Source organism: Magnolia sinica, chromosome 15 (assembly GCF_029962835.1).
Source record: "Magnolia sinica isolate HGM2019 chromosome 15, MsV1, whole genome shotgun sequence".
In the NCBI taxonomy this organism is placed as follows: domain Eukaryota; kingdom Viridiplantae; phylum Streptophyta; class Magnoliopsida; order Magnoliales; family Magnoliaceae; genus Magnolia; species Magnolia sinica.
Genome location: NC_080587.1, coordinates 74713646 through 74733146, shown reverse-complemented (window position 1 = coordinate 74733146; position 19501 = coordinate 74713646). Strand labels below are relative to the sequence as shown.

Sequence of the window (19501 nt, the reverse complement as noted above, 5' to 3'; positions counted from 1 at the left end):
GATACTTCTTTCTAGAAAGGGAAATGATACATGGTCAGAAAGAAGAAAACACAAGCCCTTCCATTGGATTGGATCCTTATGGCAGGCCTGCCCACATCTGCTGTTTTCGTAGCATGCATGCGGAGGCTTCCATCTACAATGCAAATGAAAGAGCTTCTATTTTGGATCATTACTCTTTCTAGAAACAGAAGGAACATGAAAACGATGGCAGAAAACCAAATCTCGATTGTATGTGTATTCTACAATTGCATGAGATATAATCGATTGAATAAAATTTCTATGTACAAAAAAGAGGGAGTGGACGCACCGGAATTCAAATTGGAAGGCACCATACCTCCTGAAAGCCTCTGATATAGAAGCAACCTGATGTCATTGCTCCAAAACATAAGCCGTGAAAAATACAATTTCGAAGGATGGTGATTCTCAAGCATCATCGTCATCGACATCAGTCGTGTTTGCCAATGTCCCTCGCTTAACAAGCTGTCCTTGCTCGTCGTAGCGGTCAAGATTGTCACACGGTGCCGGGAAAATTCCCCCGACCACCCGCCCATAAACGTGAGAGCACTGGAATATGTGCTTCTTCTTGTACGATATCCCAACAAACATGCCACGGAAGCTAATGTTCTTCACGGGGATCTCCTCACTGCCGTGGATACGGACAGGCACACGGACCCCACTACCATGGACCCCATCGAAGCTTATGTCCTCAAGGATCGGAAGAATCTTGGGGTCATATCCCTCGTCAGGGTGTTCATTGTAGTCGGTCTTGATGATGATTCCCACACGCGTATTGCTGAAAGTCAGGTTCCGGAAGGAGATATGCCGGACGTAGCCTCCTCTACCAGGGCTAGTTTTGATCCGCACTGCACGTTTTGAGTCCCACACAAGGAGGTTCTCCACTGTGATGTTCGAGACACCGCCAGACATTTCACTGCCTATCGATAACCCAGCACTGCATGGTGTAACCGAGGGATTCAGATACCAAGGCAACAATGCACTCGTTCATGAGGTGAATGATTTATAAGTTCCTGTGCCTCAACAAACGAACAGCTTGCTGAGGCTCCCAATTCCACTGACGTGAGGCACATGAACCAATGATACATGTTAGAGTTGTGCCCTGAAAAATCAATTGGAACTTTATCCATTGATGACCTGGATAGTATCCATTGATATTGATGATCTTAATCATAGATTATGATGACCATGGGTTCTAAATGGACATGTGATTATGCGATAGTTAATATGTGGGTGTATCATAAATGTACATGACATGAGTTAAAGGAAAGGGAATCCTCTGGTTGTCCTTGGGAACTTGAGAGTGTATACAATGGTCATTGACCAAGAGAGAGTTGTGGGCCATGGATCACAGTACCTTGCTGTACCATACATACTTAGCAAATTATAGGACAAACTTGTGATTATTACTTTGTAAGTGGTCATCTAGACTAAGGGGACTACACACGAGTCAGGATGCAAGGTCTCCACCATCGGACATGAGGATGATTCCATGTGCCTTTGTCCTACCCCACATTGGAGTGTGAGTGAGGCATGGGAATAGGATCTTGGTTTGGACTTGTTGGATACTTGTATTGGTAGATCAAGGGAAAGTCGCTGGACTGAGAGACTGGTCATTCATGGATTATGGTTGACTTGAAGATCATCTTAAAAAATAAAAAAAGAGAATGTATTGAGTTTGATTAATTCTTAGAGCTGAGGATGTGTGACAGGCTCAAGGTTCTTTTGCCCCACTTCGTGCAGTCATCATGCATCTAACAAAGGCAGGTCTAGCTGGGCGCATCCTTCAAGGTCCATTACGACTCACACGATCCAACATTGTATCCACTGGTTTCCTAGCAACTCATATATTAAATCTTGAGGATCAGATGTTCATCAATTGCCACTTCCATTGGGCCCAACGCTCAAATGGTTTTAAAAGGTTCTACAAATGCTTTCAATCATTACAGTTCTTTTTTAACTATTCAAATTATTTTGATTGCAATTGATGATGATCTGATGGTTTAGATCTAGGGGTCCACTTGATCTGCGTGAGCATTGGATCTATGGTGGAGGGCCATGATAGTGAAAGGATTGGATTAAATAAGCGTAAATGGGATAAGGTAGGATCACAGGCTCCCAATGAAGTGGGCATATGGAAGGCTGCAGGGTGATAGAGTACCATAACTAGTGTCTCCGTGAAACCTCCTATTCTTCCTTATCTATAGATCCTATCCCGAAGGGAGAGGAGCCTATAGAAAAGTGAGAACCTTGGTCATTCCCACTCTCTGGGGCTGTAAATTAAAAACTGGATTTTTAGAAACTCCTATTTTTCACCGCGTTTTGAAAATCATTACAATGTAGGCCATTGATATGATTCCCCCCACATTGGATGAAGGATGCCTCCCAAACCTACCAGATAGGATGATCCTAACTCTTCAAGATTCCGGATCTCTTTCTGTTGAATGTGGACTCTTGTTGTTTTTTCACTTTAGTCTATTTGTAAGCCACTAATCAAAGGATCAGGATTTCCAAATCTGGGAGAATTTTAGGGAATCCACCAGCCATGCTGAGACCCATCAGATCAAAAGATGATGCCTGCGGCACTAGATGAAGGATACCCCCACAACCTCCAAGAGAGAAAAATCCCAACCTCAATACAATCTGTTCGTCGATAGAATATTTAAGCTTGGATTGAACACAATACAATCGACAAATGATAGAGATGCCCTCACATGATGCATACGTGAACATGTTCCACCCCATCATCTTCCATGTGTGCATGTGCATGTCATCTTTGTTCACAGTTGGTGCGTGCATGCAAGTACCATGAATATGATCTGCAAGATCTCTCACCTCACCGTAGATTGAACAACAAGATTCCGAATATGAATGTTAGAAGACGGCCGGCCATAAGCAATTCCATACTGATCCCAACCACTCTTTATCGCAATTCCATCATCCCCAACACTTATATAACAGTCCTCTATCACCATGTTCTCACATGAATCTGCATGGACAATGAAAATAGTAAAATACAAGGAAACAGAGGGAGGGAGGGAGGGAGGGAGGGAGAGAGAGAGAGAGAGAGAGAGAGAGAGAGAGAGAGAGAGATCCACCAATGCATAAGAGTGTATCAATACAGTTTTATATTTAAATTAATAAAATATTGCAATTCATATATGAAATAATAAACATTATCGTTATAACGCATTGTGTTATATTATGTGCATGCTATTGAATAAATTAAAACATAGATCTCTACATTATAAATATAAATTTGCACTACAACCTAATCAATAGTAAGAGTATAGAAACACAATTTCAGATTGCTAAAAATAGTGACCCCAAATGACCCATAATCCGGGTTCCATGATTCAGAATGGAAAACATAAGAGATAGGCCTGTAAATGGTCGGGGTATGGGGCGGGTTCGGGTTTAGCCAAAACCAGACCCGCCCATTTACTACATGGGTTTGGGTCCAAATTTTAGACCCAGACCCTTTTATTAAATGGGCGGGTTTGGGTCAGGTCTGAGTCAACCCCATTAGACCCATATATAAATGGGTTTGGGTCCAGTAGAGGGAGATCCACCTAGACCCATTTATAAATGGGTCGGGTCTAATGGGTTTGTACTTCTCATGTTACTTGTCAAGGTATGCAAGCATTTTTACCGGGTTTAAAACTGGGTCTAGACGGGTCCAGGTCTGGATGGGTCCCTTGCAACATAGACCAGACCTGCCCATTTACTGAATAGGTTCGGGTCAGGCCTAATATAAAAGAAACCAGATCCAGACCCGTTTAACAATTGGGTCTGTTCTTGGACCCAGACCCGTATCATTTAACAAACGGGTCGGGTCTAAATAGGCTGGGTCTAGGTACCCCATCGGGTCCAATGACCCATTTACAGCCCTAATAGGGTAGTTGGTGATCTGGGTAACAATGGATCAACCAATACCTCACTACAAAAACATTGAATACAAACATTTATCATGGCATCATCCTAGTCACCAGGTGATTGACGGTAAGACTATACTTACCAATGGACCAGGCAAAGACCACCACCCAGAGTGGGCCTGGATAATTCCAGATCAGAGGAATCGGCACCTGTTCAGTTTGCTCACCCCTTCCAGAACCATAGAACAGAATGATTTTACTGAAGAAGTCCCACACTATCTCACCATTCCACCTCCACGTACTAATATGCACTAACAACAGATTCCATCCGTTGAGACATTCCTCCTAAAACTCAATTTCACCATCATCTAGGCTACTATAGATAACTGGTGTCCACGCCATCTGATCCCAAGTCAACTTGTAGCATTGTGAAACCATAAACTCCCTCACCAATGCTCCCTGGGAAAGTCAAGTGTCAACTCGACTGAACTTGACTGACGGCACCACTATCACGCCACATCCTCTTAAGAATCATGAATGCAACCCGTTGCGTATGTTGAATACAATTGTCTTAGAAAAAAAAAAAATCCAACTCTGTATACATGGCTTCTAATGATTGGAAAGGATCTGGTGCCAGACCCATAACTAAATAAGTCAAATACATCTCACACATGCACAAGATCTGACTATTCATCTGTAGGCCCCTACCACGGATGGGCTGTACTCCCCATTCACACCAGTCAGACCATCCTAGCTGCTGACTGAAGAAATTTCAAGAATAACGAACGGATAGTAAGCAAAACTCCAACAGGCAGTAAACATTCAATGGGCACATGTCCACCAATCATTGGCTAGAATCATCCGTGGGTTGTGAATTTCGAGATACGGCCTAGCAGACGGATGATTTGTATGCCATACAAGCATTCTGGTTATACTCAGATATGTGGTCTAAACCACTGGATCCTTATTGATAAACAGTTTCCAACTGATCCAATGTTTAGAAACTCGTTGATGACTCTATAAACCGATACTCGATTGACTGCTATTGTCTATTGATAAATGACAATTTCGTTAACAAGAAACACCAAGAAGATGTACTGTTACAGAAGGGACGAGACATACCCAACATAAAACCAAGTAATTGAGTTCACGATAAATTCAGCTGATCTCCCACAAATATTGGGAGTTTTTCTTCGACTTGAGAGGAGTGAAACAAAAACCAAAAGACCAACTTTGGATTTAAATTCTTGAAAACATGAATCAATTCAAAACAGCAAAAGGAAAAGGTAATAAAGACAGGCATGCATGGTTACCGGGATCTATTCCATCAGTGTTTGGAGCATCATTCAGCGGGGCCAAGATGGTAACGTGTGAGACCATTATGTTCTTGCAGTCAAAGGGATGGAGCGTCCAAAAAGGAGAATTGCGCAGAGTTATGTTGGAGATGTGGATATTGCTTGACCACATGATCTGCACAAGTGGGCCCCTAGTGTGTTTTAGAACTCTTTGCCGGTGCTTTCTCCACCATGCTTGACCTTGTCCATCTATAGTACCGTTGTATCCTGTTTCAGTCAAGACAAAGTAAGATATGCTGGTAAGCATGGTTACCCAGCATTGCTTAAAAAATGAGAGATCCGCATGAGGAGAGATTGCAGAGCCAATTAGTGGAAAGTGTACCAACGCCACCCATCAGGTGGGAGCCACCATGATCATGCCCAGTCGAAAAATAAGAGCTACACATTCACACTTAGAAGTATACACCATTGGTCATCAAACGACCAAACCATCCACTTTTTCATACAAGTGTCCCACCTGATGGGTGGATCAGCCTTATATTAGGGCCACGGCATGTTCATGGTAGCCTCTTCTGATGAATGAACCAGTCACACACAAGCATGACATGCGGACATGTGTACTGTGAATCACAGCAATCGCCTCTTCTATTCTGTGTGAATTGCCTTATCATTTCTCTAAAGAAATCATTCCATTTGAGTCATGGGGACAGCACAGCCTATGAAGATCCACATGCAAGACCTGGGCATGAAGCAACAGTAACGGGGAAAGATGCCCAGGAGATTCAAGCAAAGAGAATTTAGGGTTTTCTTCACTGTGCACATGCCAATGTGGCACGTGTTCCAGATCTGGGCCATACATCAGCTTGTGAAGTCCACTATGAACGTGATCTGGCCCAAAAATCATGCTGACTACTCATCAGGTCAGCCAAACCATTCATCAGCAGCATGCAGAATCCTATCTGCAGCCAATCAATGCAAGAAAACATTCATCAGCGACCACTAATAATATGAACTTGCAGATGGGCCCATTTGCAAACAGTGTCTTTTGCAATGTTCAGGAGCATTGGGTCATAAAACTATGTCGGAAACAATGAGACAATTTAAGAGGTTCGATTCAAATTCAGCGCACTTCTCGAGCAATGCATGTCGTTCGCAAAGGGGAAAAAAACACCTATTATAGAACTTGAATTTCAGAGAGATGGATTGGTGAAAGGAGAAACAACAAAGGCAATGCATCCAACCTGTTATAACAACATCATTTAGATTTTGACCATGGATGAGACTCCCATATCGAGGGCCAGGATGCTCCCTCCCATATCCATATGACGGCAATGGAGGCATCAGCGGCCAGTACTTCTCATCCTGTTGAGTATAACATTATAAGAACATATTTTCCAGATCACATAATGTTCTAAGGAACTGTGCTAATTCAGGCGGATCAATGCATTTAACTTCATAAAAAATTCCAGTCCAATCAAACTATCGACAGAAACCCAACTGGGAATTTATATATATATATATATCATATGTTGTGCATTTAAACTTTGATAAATCAAATCACTATCTTTCCATACTGAAGTCTACATTTTCATTGCAAAAGCAACCATCAGAAAAGAGGAATTATAAGGTCCAAATGCACTAACACCTTACAAGTGGGGCCCATCATTGGTTTATAACTTAATCCAAACCATTGATTTGATTGGCCCACTGTAAATGGACCATGTCCAGAAAAGATATCCCGAATTGGCAGACCAGAGCCCTTCAATTATTGGATTTCTCTGTTGAACATGAACAGTTACAGTGCCTTTTTCTCGGGCTCCCATCAAAGGGGTTGAGATTGTTCCACGTGGGGGATTTTGGAGCATGTACCATTCAGGATGGGCAGCATCAGCTCGACAGTGTTGATCATCAAAAAGTGTGCCCCTTTTATATGAACTCAGGGAACAAGGATCATATAGATATGTCCTCAAGCAGAGGATAATATAATTCCTCTGTGCAAAATTTTTACATAAAATGGAAGTAGAAAGGTCAGCGCAGGAGGCTGTCATTATATCTTCTCTTATATTTGAGGATAGCTATCATAATGTACCCAAAACACCAAGATGCAGGTGCCTAGACCTTTTCTCTTTCTTTTTTTTTTTTTTTTGCTAATATGATTCACAAAGCACTTATTATTTTGCCATTGTTATATACAAGTGGCTATCTCCATCCAAGTGCCCCTTAACCTCCACTTCTAAATTCCAACTTGCCTTCTTCTGTCACTTTCTTTTTTAATAGCACCAATCTTTCCCATGCTTGGCAACTTGTACACATGCCTCCTCTCCTCTAGCTCTAAAAGCACATATCAACTACCATCAGCCTACATTACATGATCAGAGGTTCATGTATTATAACTTTACAGTCATTGCATACTCGATACTCCGTCCTAACAACTAGGAAAAGTCAATTTAATAAGTATGGTTTACCCTTGAAAATTATTCTCGCGCTGGAATTGTGCAGATGTGCAGATTCTAGTCCTACGAGTAGTGGGCTATTGGTCTCATGGTAGAACTAGAAATGACGGTGCAAAACTGAATAAAACTTCAAACACACTTTATTAATTGAAAGAAAACATCATACAGGTAAGTCAAACTTTTTCATCAGATGATAGAACTACCATTTTGCCACCAGAGCTAAACCAACCATGACGGCCACCAGTGTTCGAAATATTGGTATCGCGTTAAGTATCGCACGCTTGGGATATGGATATGTATTGGTCCCAATGGATATGTATTGGTTATCGCATGGGATATATCGGTTGTAATGTAATGTATTGTTTTTTTTTTTTTGAAAGATAACAGATTGTATATTAAAGGAAGAAACAAAATACAAAAGAGGAGGAGTCTGCTGAGAAAGCAAACTCGGTTAACCTCCTAGAAAACGAAAATCATAATGCTTTAAGGATGCTACATTAACAGCCCATTCTGTAAGAAGACACTTAGCCTCAGACGCAACTATATCTGCGGAGTTCGAAATATCCTTGAAACATCCCCCATTTCTTTCTTCCCACACAGCCCACCAGATTGCCAAAATAGCCATTCTCCAAATTCTTGTTCTAATCTTACCAAAGCAGACCCCATGTCAGGCTGAGAAGGGGGTATCTACCGAACCAGCTAGACACCAACTGATATTGAAGCAGGAGAAAAACTCTGACCATATCTTACCAATGAAGGGACAAAGAATGAGAATATGATCAACCATCTCTTCATTCTTCATACAACATAAGCAGATATTGACTAAAAGCATTTCCTTTTTTCTCAAGTTATCGATCGCTAGGATTTTCTTTTTACCAACCACCCAGCCAAAAGAGGAAATCTTTAGGGGGACCAGATATTTCCAAATGAAGCTTGACTTTTGATCTTCCTTGACTACTGACTTGTTATAGAGCAGATTGTATAGCGATTTCATTGAGAATTTACTGGACTTATCCAGTCTCCAAATAAGATTGTCAACACTTAAGGGATTTGTGACGCAGGACAATTAACCAATTGCTCCAAAAGCTCGAACTATTAGAGCATGACGAATTAATCCCTTTATCTCATAGCCCAGGCCCCACATCTCATGGGTTAGGAACCCCTCTCGTGGGCCCCAAATCATATGCGTACCACCTCACATGGGCCGCCCACCTCGAGTTTGTCCCTGCATCCCACAGGCTACCCCACTAGAGCCCAGTGTGAAATGCGCATTAATCACCTCCGATGAGGAGTCTCGAACACGAGACCTCCCCCGTGGGCCCCGCCCACCCCGAGTGTGCCCCTGCATCCCACAGGCGACCCCACTCAAGCCCGGTGTGAAAATGCCCCTGCAATAATTTGGCATTGATCTCTAAATGCAAAGTAGCAGCTCCACACATTCACTAATCTCCCAATCTTGGAGATGTCTTCTACACTCCACATTCCAAACTAACTTTCTAGCAGTGACCTCATAGCAATCAACAATAACAACAGTTTTGTTTGAAGCTAGAAGGAAGATATTCGGAAAGCCCATTTTCAGGGGCACATCCCCCACCCATAAATTTTCCCAAAACCGAATTTTATCTCCCTTACCGAGCTCAAAACCAATACCTTTGAGAACTTCCCTTTTCATATGAAGAATGCCCCTCCATCAAGATATCCTTTATCGGTATCGGTTGGTGTAACGGTGCCCTCCGATACCGATACGGATACGGGGGTGTAACGGCGATACGGGGGCGTAACGGCCCGTAACGGTACAAATTTTTATTTTTATTATACCAAAAAAATATGTATTAAATCCCGAATATTCTAAGCATTCCAAATATGCATTCATTTATGAATTGGAACATGTTTATGGTGGTGTAACGGTCCACTCTTTGGTGAGAAGTTGTATCGGACTGTCTGATGAATTTATGAACCAGATAACCTGAATTTGACTACAAAATTCATATATTTAATTTTCTAAATATCTAATTTATATACTTAACAATTTGATATCATTTCTCCCAATAGTTCTTTAAAAAATGAAATTAAATTCAGGTAGATGACTTTGCCAATTTGGGGCTGACTTGGAGGACCAATCCATGCCCCAAATCAGCCTCAAATTCATGCAATTTATTGGCATTATCCCACTTATGAATTGGTGGACATTTATTGGATAATGAATCATGAAAAAAAATCAAAAGGCCCTATTTTAAAAAATAAGCGTCCACAAATTAACAATTAAAACTATTCAAACAAATTGATTTTGGCATTGTGAGTTAGCAATTACAATCCATAATTTAATTGGTAAATTTTAAGTTAATACATGTCTCGTGTACAATTTTTTAAGGGCCTGAATTAGGCGGGACTCGGATTGTGAAGTGTAGCACACGAGTGTCAAAGCTTTTTGGGCCCCACCCGTGATGAATGTGTTATATCCACACCGTGCACCCATTTTGCCAAATAATTTTAGGGCATGAGCCCAAAAATGAGGCATATCCAAAGCTCAGGTGGACCGCACCATAAGAAACAACAATAATTAAATGTCCACCATTAAAAATTTATTGGGGGCTACAAAAGTTTTAGATCAAGTTGACATGTGTGTTTTCCCTTCATCCACGTCAGTGTGACCCAATTAATAGGTTAGATGGAAAATAAACATTACAGTGAACCCTAAGAAAATTTTAATAGTGAGCATTCTATAACCATTGTTTCCTATGGTGTGGTCCACCTGAGATTTGGATCTTACTAATTTTTTGGATCATGACCTAAAATGATGTGGCAAAATGGATGGACGACATGGATAAAATACATACATCATGGTGGGGCCCACGCGGCACGTGGACCTTTTATTAACTTGTATGATAAAAGCGTGCTGCGTAACTCGTACGCAGTCCGATTTCTTTGGAAGCGGATTGGCTGGTGTACCTCACACCAACTATATAGCTGTTGTATTGACGTCAGCAAGTCCTGTGGGTCTGATCATGAGGTATGTGTTACATCTAAACCGTCCATTCATTTGACGAGCTCGTCTTAAGGCTTGACATGAAAAATAATACAGATCTAATTATCAAGTGGACCACACTGCAAAAAGCAGTGGGGGATTGAACGTCTACCATTGAAACCCTTTTTGGGATCACAGAAGTTTTGGATCAATATGAAATTTGTTTTTCCTCTTCATTCAGGTCTTTTTGACCTTATGAACAGATTGGATGGAAAATAAACGTTATGGTGGGGCCTACGAATTGTTTAACGGTGAAAATCATTATCTCTGCTACTATTTTTGGTGTGGTCCAGACGATCTTTGGATATGATTCATTTTTTGGGTAATGCTCTAAAATGATCTCTAAAAATAGATGAACGGTGTAGATATAATAAATACATCACTATGGAGCCCATGTAACTTTGATCTCCTTTGAACCGTTCGTACAACTCGGAGCTCGAGGAGTGTCAGCGCTCGTCTTAGCATGACACGTACCTACAGCAGCTATATAGTTGGTGTGTAGTACACCAGCCAATCTGCTTCCGATTTCTTCTTCCGATACCAAATGAAAAAGAAGGGAGAGAGAGGGAAACCGAAAAGAAAAAGAGGGAAAGAAGAGGGGGAGAGAGAGAGAGAGAGAGAGAGAGAGAGAGAGAGAGAGAGAGAGAGAAGAAGAAGAAGAAGAAGAAGAAGAAGAAGAGGAAGAAGAAGAAGAAGAAAAGAAAGGAAAAAATAAAAAAGGTTTTTTTTTTCCCCCCTATTTTTTTTAGGCCCATAACAGTCGTTACGGGGCCATTAGGGTCACAGAATCGGGGGTGTGCCTGTTTCGACCCCATATCGCATAACGGTGTCGGCCGTTACCATTACGCATCGGCCGATACGGCGGTATCGTAACGGATACAGGACACCCTGCCCTCCATTGATGTGAAGCCCTGTAGAGACAAGAATTTTTTGTCCACCAACCATCCTCTGTCGTACCATATTTGCTTTTGATTAGGATATTCCAGAGGCTCTTTCCTTTTGTCCCTAATCTCCATATCCATTTGCCCAAGAGAGCCCTATTCATGTTTTTTTAGATCTTTTACCCCTGCTCCGCCTTCTTGATGATGCTTGCAAACCTCTTTCCAATTAACAAGATGAAATTTCTTCTTATCCTCACTTCCAAACAATAGAAAGTCCCGTCTTAGCTTTTCGATTCCTACCAACACCGAGGGTGGGCATCTATATAAGGACATAAAGTATAGAGGCAAATTAGAGAGGGTTGCCTTAATAAGAGTAAGACGGCCTCCAAAGGATAGGTATCGACATTTCCATCTTATGAGGTACTTCTCGAACCTCACAATAATTTTATTCCATAAGTCCTTTGGGGGCGGGCCTAAACAAAGGGGGAGACCTACAAAAGTTGTTGGGAAAGAAGCTGAGGAGCAACCGAAGAGCTTCGCAAAATTCTTAATTTCTTCTTCATCCAAAATTCGTAATGTATTGTTGTTGTTGGAAACATGGTGAAACATTGGGAAATTGGTCGAATTTTTCAATGAAACTTCAATAATTGTTTTAAAAAAAAAAAGACATCAATACACACTCATAAATCAAAACATTACAAAAAACAAGTGCACATAATATGTTTCTTTTTATAGGGTCTTAATCTATGTGTTGTCTAACTAAATTGATGCAAGTATATTCAAAGTCTATTCATATAATTTATAAATGTAGGAAGAGGTGTGGAAACACAAGCAATTCATTCAAAAGCAAAAGAAGAATCACTAGATCAGGTTACATAAATGTTTGATTTTATGTTTGGACACAGATCACGACCGATTTGCGAGAAATTGAATTTTATTTTATTTTTCAATTTTCGGTGACTCGGCCCATCTCATCCAAATCTTGAAATCGAAGCTCCCAATTCAGGAATTTTCATACAAAATACAAAAAATCATGGATTTGTAACAATTTGACACTGATTTAACATGATTTATAGAATAAAAAAAAAGGATCAAAATTTGAAAATGCGCACCAGATTGAACATGTGGGATGTATCTCACTACTTGTGCATTTCACATCACATAGGTGGGATACAAGATATAGAGTGGGATATATCAGCCGATATTGCCAATACTTAAAACACTGACAGCCACAAGGATGGAGGCTTTCTTCGACCAACTGAAAGCATAAAAGCAAAAGAAAAAGGGTCACTATTGGAAGGACGGAAGTTGGACCGGGCACATCAGCAGATGACTAGAGGCCTGAGAAAACTAAAGGGAAGAGTGGTGGACATAGAAAAGCTAGAAGGTAATCTCAGGGATAGTCTGATGGCTCCTCCTTATATGGGCAATCAGTGGAAGAGATTGGTTAAACTTCTAAAAATCAGATAATGCCAAGTTGATCAACAAGCTATAAACTCAAACAACTCAGGAACCACCTCCCTTGGAAAAATCAAATGATGCCAAATCGACTGCAGAGTGCCATCTCGGACAAATGGGGAGCTACCACATCAAAGCTAGATCCAAAAATCAGGAGCCAGTGTCCCCCATCAGTGCTCCAAAAGGGCAAAAATAAGAATTTGAATTCATTGCCTGCCAAGCGAAGTCTTTGCATTGCAATCTAGGATACCCTAGGATTTCCAAAGAATACTCGAAAGCCGAAGCCTATACAAGACGCTACAAGTTTCCTTGGCATGGTGAAATAGGTCATTGACACTCTTTAAGTAGAGAAGAAACCCCTCGGAACACCACCTCACCGGGAAAAAAAAAATGAAAATTTAATAATCCTGAGCATGACAGCCATGACTGGGATTTTATTTTTTATTTTTTTAATTTAAGATCGAATATATTAAAGGGAGCCAAACACAGCCCAAAAGAAAGAAACAAAACAAAACCCAAACAAAAACAAAAGGGAACTATACAACTTGAAGCTGCTGAAGAAACACAACCAGAAAAGAAAGAACAATACTAGAGCCATACAACTTGAGAGAAGCGAAAGAAGAGAGAGAGCCTCACTTAGTCCAGCAAACAAGAGATCATTAAGCTATCATCAAGGCTGAGGGAGGAAGCCCACTCTCTAATATCCTGAACACTTAACCCATCGATTCTGGAGCAGGGAGTAGAGTTTTTGAAGGTCTGATTGTTCCTTTCCTTCCAGATTTCCCAAAGAATAGCTAGGACTGCCAATCGCCATATAGCTTGAAAGTCCCTTCCTTTACCCAAGTCATGCCATGAGAACAGGAAACCCAACATCGATCTGTGCATGATCCAAGCAATTCCAAACTTGACAAGGATTGAAGACATGGCTATGTCAAAACCCCACCTCAAAATCCTGGCTCCCAATATCAGGTCCCATGGGTATGAAGGGTTATCAGCAGAGGTCCACAGGTCTAAATAATGATCGACTTCACTGGCACAATTGCCAAAACAAAGGCTTCAAATCTGTTGGCAACCGAAACCAATTCAGGGCATACTTGAAACACCTTTTGTATGGTCATGCCTCAACAACTACAAACTGGCTATCTCTTTCTAAAGTGTGTGTTCATTATCACCCACATCATATGCCATGTGAACTTAAGGATCAATTGCACATTCCTTCTAACCAGGTAACGGTCCCACTTCAAATCACGTCTCGGATTCAGGATATCACTCCTGCTTTCTAGCATTATTCTTGCTAACATTTTGAAACAGACTCTTCCCTGCACCGGCACCCAAATCCATTGCCGCTTTGCTTCATGCTTTGTGCAATAATAGATAAACTTCTCCTCTCCCATGCCCTTCGCTAGGCATGTGCGCGCGCACACACAAAAAGCCTTTTAATACTTTCCTTCTCCTCTCCCATGCCCTTCGATTCTGGAGCAGGGAGTAGAGTTTTTGAAGGTCTGATTGTTCCTTTCCTTCCAGATTTCCCAAAGAATAGCTAGGACTGCCAATCGCCATATAGCTTGAAAGTCCCTTCCTTTACCCGAGTCATGCCATGAGAACAGGAAACCCAACATCGATCTGTGCATGATCCAAGCAATTCCAAACTTGACAAGGATTGAAGACATGGCTATGTCAAAACCCCACCTCAAAATCCTGGCTCCCAATATCAGGTCCCATGGGTATGAAGGGTTATCAGCAGAGGTCCACAGGTCTAAATAATGATCGACTTCACTGGCACAATTGCCAAAACAAAGGCTTCAAATCTGTTGGCAACCGAAACCAATTCAGGGCATACTTGAAACACCTTTTGTATGGTCATGCCTCAACAACTACAAACTGGCTATCTCTTTCTAAAGTGTGTGTTCATTATCACCCACATCATATGCCATGTGAACTTAAGGATCAATTGCACATTCCTTCTAACCAGGTAACGGTCCCACTTCAAATCACGTCTCGGATTCAGGATATCACTCCTGCTTTCTAGCATTATTCTTGCTAACATTTTGAAACAGACACTTCCCTGCACCGGCACCCAAATCCATTGCCGCTTTGCTTCATGCTTTGTGCAATAATAGATAAACTTCTCCTCTCCCATGCCCTTCGCTAGGCATGTGCGCGCGCACACACAAAAAGCCTTTTAATACTTTCCTTCACCTCTCCCATGCCCTTCGATTCTGGAGCAGGGAGTAGAGTTTTTGAAGGTCTGATTGTTCCTTTCCTTCCAGATTTCCCAAAGAATAGCTAGGACTGCCAATCGCCATATAGCTTGAAAGTCCCTTCCTTTACCCGAGTCATGCCATGAGAACAGGAAACCCAACATCGATCTGTGCATGATCCAAGCAATTCCAAACTTGACAAGGATTGAAGACATGGCTATGTCAAAACCCCACCTCAAAATCCTGGCTCCCAATATCAGGTCCCATGGGTATGAAGGGTTATCAGCAGAGGTCCACAGGTCTAAATAATGATCGACTTCACTGGCACAATTGCCAAAACAAAGGCTTCAAATCTGTTGGCAACCGAAACCAATTCAGGGCATACTTGAAACACCTTTTGTATGGTCATGCCTCAACAACTACAAACTGGCTATCTCTTTCTAAAGTGTGTGTTCATTATCACCCACATCATATGCCATGTGAACTTAAGGATCAATTGCACATTCCTTCTAACCAGGTAACGGTCCCACTTCAAATCACGTCTCGGATTCAGGATATCACTCCTGCTTTCTAGCATTATTCTTGCTAACATTTTGAAACAGACACTTCCCTGCACCGGCACCCAAATCCATTGCCGCTTTGCTTATGCTTTGTGCAATAATAGATAAACTTCTCCTCTCCCATGCCCTTCGCTAGGCATGTGCGCGCGCACACACAAAAAGCCTTTTAATACTTTCCTTCTATCCTACATAATGTCATCGTCGTCATCCAAGCCTCATCCCAACTAGTTGGGGTCAGCTACACAAATCCTGTTTCACCACTCCACACTACCTTGAAATAAGTTTTTTTTTTTTCTGAAAGATGCTAGATTTATTCAAAGCCCAAAAGGCAAAAGGCAAAAAGAAAAAAGAAAAAGAAAAATGCAACTGGCCAATTAAGGTGCCCACTCCTTAATACATTGATTAACCCTACTGATAACCCTTAAAGGAGAGCAGCTCATATTCCGAAAGCAGTGATCATTCCTCTCAAGTTGCAGCTTGCATGCAACCTTTTGCATCAGGTTGCCAAAAGTTGTAATAATCGTTCCTTCAAGTTGCAGCTTGTATGCACCCTTTGCATGTTGTTCCTCCAGATAAAAAGGTGGGTTGCATCAGGTTGGCTTGTATGCACCCTTTTGCATCAGGTTGGCAAAAGTTTCACACTGGCTACCAACCTGGCGCGGCCCACCTCTTTATCCGGGCTTGGGACCAGCAGGGTGCATACAAACTAAAATTGTAATTATCTCCTTGCGCAACCCAACTCTCTTAACCTCCATGTGTTATTCAACTTGCATATGAAATTTGTTCTTTTTTATAAATGACATTAAAATTTGTTCCCACGATAAAGCATACAATTTAATGTATGATATGATTTTAAAGGACGTTAAAAAATTTTATTTTATTTTATTTTTTTTAAAAAGAAGTTATCATTTACAATAGTGATGAATGAATGACCAGATGCTCCTAACACATACAATATCTTGATCGCCATGCACTATCAATACACTACAAGACATTACTTTCCAAAGTTTAGAACACTAATTACAAGACAATTGATATGCATATTTGGAAGAGATCGGAGCCACTATGTAAATGACCGAACCCAAAAGTCAAATCAGTCCACTTTTCAGGTCGGATGCATATTTGCACAGATGTGAACAATTGCAACCACTTCCATTTGGTTGGTCATACTTTCCATTTGGAGTGGCCCACCTGACATATGCATTCACCCAATTTCCAGGTCATGTTATGGTGAGCCCTACTGATGTAAGCCCCAAAGGGAATACAAATGGATCAAAGGAAAATAAACAATCTTGTAGGGAAGAATGCTAAAGATCATCAAAACCCCCTCTCCAAATCTTCTTCTATGTGTGGGTGAAAACTCAAGAACTTGAAAGATGCCCTATTTATGGAAATGACTAAAATGCCCCTGAACACCATCGCCTCCATATGTGCAATATCTAAGTGGGCCATAACTCAACTCCCTCAAACGGTGTCGGAATTGCATGACCTTGGGCTCATTTGTGGGCTAATTCAATATCCTATCAAATGGGACCAATTTCACGTCATTCTGACATGTTTGGTGCAGACAGTAGGATTGATCCCATGGGCCCCACAATGCAAGTTGACCTTTGATCCCATTCAATTGATAATCAGACCGTAGATTTGGACCAGATCATCAACCAAGACAATATGAAACAGTTGGATTGGTCAGATCTTAGATCAATCAGCTTGTGTGGACATTTGGTTGCATCATTCACCTATTCCCTGCATATTAATGAGAACAGACACATGCCCACATGAGAGAGCAGCAACTGTGATGGAGCGGGTCGCGGACAGTTTCATGGCCAAGATGGATCAGAAAAGGCCCGGTCGACGACAGAAGTGATCCGGACCATCGGACCTTAGATCGGGCATATCTCGCAATCCGGAATGAGTTAGCTGATGTAAAATATATGATTTTGGGGTAGAACGAGCTACTTTAGCCAACCAACCCCGCTACGCCGGGTTGCGCAGCCCGGAATTGCGAAAAACCCCTTGATTGACGGTCGTTTCCCTGTTTTAATTTCATTTTTACTATAAATAGTAAGTTTTAGTTTGATTATAACTCTTCATCCGTTGGGCTTTACGTGAAAAGAGCTTAGAATAATTAGGGGAACGGTTTGGTGAAGCCAAATAGGACACTTACTTTTTTTGGCCGAAAACCTTGCGCACTAGTAGACATCACGACCGTCTATAAATAGTAAGTCGCGGATTCTAGGAGTTTGAGTTGTAGTTTGATTATGATTTCTTTCCCATTGCTTGATACCCTTATTTAAAGGGTTGTGAACTCGTTTTTAATAATTCATCAATCAATTTCGAATTTATTAGAATTTATTTCTATTTTCTTCTTTCTTTCCTCGTGGATTCGAGAAGTCTCTGTGAGGAGTCCAGAGAAGTTCCGTGGATTCGGAATAGTTATCCTCTTGAGGAAGACGGTGCTCGACCTCACGTCCTCCCCTGCGTCAAACTGTCTAATTGCAAAGTTACAGTGGCAAATCACTTCTATACTGCTTGTTGAATTGCAATTATTGCAATTCAAGCTATTGTGACATTTCACTTCTATACTACTTGTTTAATCACAATTTATCGCAATTTAAGTCAATTGCGCATCCAAACACAGATGAATTGACAAACAAAAAACCGACCTCGATCCCGAGTATAACAGCATCCTCTGCGAGGAACAGTGTCATGTGGCTGGTCAGATTGAAAGGCGCCGTGAGGTAGACGCCGGCCTGCACGTTGAGCTGCCCGCCGCCCTTCCTCCCCAGCCTCGCGATTGCAGCAATGGCCCGCTCAAATGCTGCAGTGTTCAGCGTCACCCCATCACCGACCCCGCCAAAGTCAGTCAGGTTGAATGCAACCGGCCGCAGCAGCGGGCAAGGCCTCGGTGGGGCCCGCTTATGGAAGGCCAGCAGCCCGCTGCGGCCACCACCGACGATGGCAGTCTGCCAGATGTAGATCAGGGCGAATCCGGCGGTCCAGAGAACCGTGAGGATGGTGCGGTAGGATGAGAGGAAGGTCGGGACCCACCCCCTGGGATCTGGACGGTGGTGGCGGACTACCATGATCAGACGGCAGGAGTTGCAAGAGAAAACGCGGGAATAAGATAGGGGATTTTCCTTTTTTTTTTTTCCTACAGGAATCGGCGATTTCTATAATAATCGGAAGATGGAGAAAAGAGCGATTTGGGAGGACGAGGCTGCCAAGAGCGTTTGGGAAGGGTAATGAGGTCTTTTCCTTTTTTTCGAGGGGTTTTTTGGGAAAGTGAAAATGTTAGTTTGAGAAGAACACGAGCTAGAGAGAGCAGGACATGGCATCAGTCCTTGTGACCCCGGCCACATAGATATACCTGTGCCCGGGGCTGTGTGGGACCCACATATGTGTCCGTGACAAATCCACTCCGTCCATCTGTTTTTAAAGACTACAATAGAGCAGTATTAAAAAAAATAAGGAAAATCCAAAACTCATGTGGGCCACAAAAATGAAGCAGTGGGAGAATACATCCACTGTTGAAACCTTCCTGGAGCTGTTCATGATGTTTATATGCCATCCAAACCGTTCATAGGGTTATTCCCACTCAGATAAACTGTTGGGACAAATATCATCCTGATACAAAACTTCTGTCGCTCCGTAAGGGTTCAATCCCCACTCTTTCGTATGATGTGGCCCACATGAGTCTTATATCTGTCTGATTTTTAAGGATCCTTACTGTAGTGG

The 19501-nt window shown here is 41.9% G+C and overlaps 1 protein-coding gene across 1 annotated transcript; it reads right to left on the bottom strand.

Moving 5' to 3' along the window:
• Positions 1 to 207: 207 nt before the first annotated feature.
• LOC131227031 (probable polygalacturonase) lies at positions 208 to 19099 on the bottom strand. Its single transcript, XM_058222717.1, has 5 exons — positions 18430 to 19099; positions 6427 to 6547; positions 5204 to 5452; positions 2851 to 3004; positions 208 to 952 (listed from the first exon to the last, which is right to left on the bottom strand). Exons 1-5 carry the CDS (start codon positions 18847 to 18849, stop codon positions 424 to 426), a joined length of 1473 nt encoding a protein of 490 aa, XP_058078700.1. The 5' UTR covers positions 18850 to 19099; the 3' UTR covers positions 208 to 423.
• Positions 19100 to 19501: the final 402 nt, after the last annotated feature.

Excerpts from the sequence above, each read along its gene's own strand:
- LOC131227031 (XM_058222717.1), bottom strand. The coding sequence starts at position 18,849 with ATGGTAGTCCGCCACCACCGTCCAGATCCCAGGGGGTGGGTCCCGACC. Across the intron at positions 3,005-5,203 it reads CACTGATGGAATAGATCCCG|ATTCATGTGAGAACATGGTG; the intron begins GTAACCATGCAT and ends TTGTCCATGCAG. Across the intron at positions 953-2,850 it reads GTTGTTCAATCTACGGTGAG|TGCTGGGTTATCGATAGGCA; the intron begins GTGAGAGATCTT and ends TACACCATGCAG.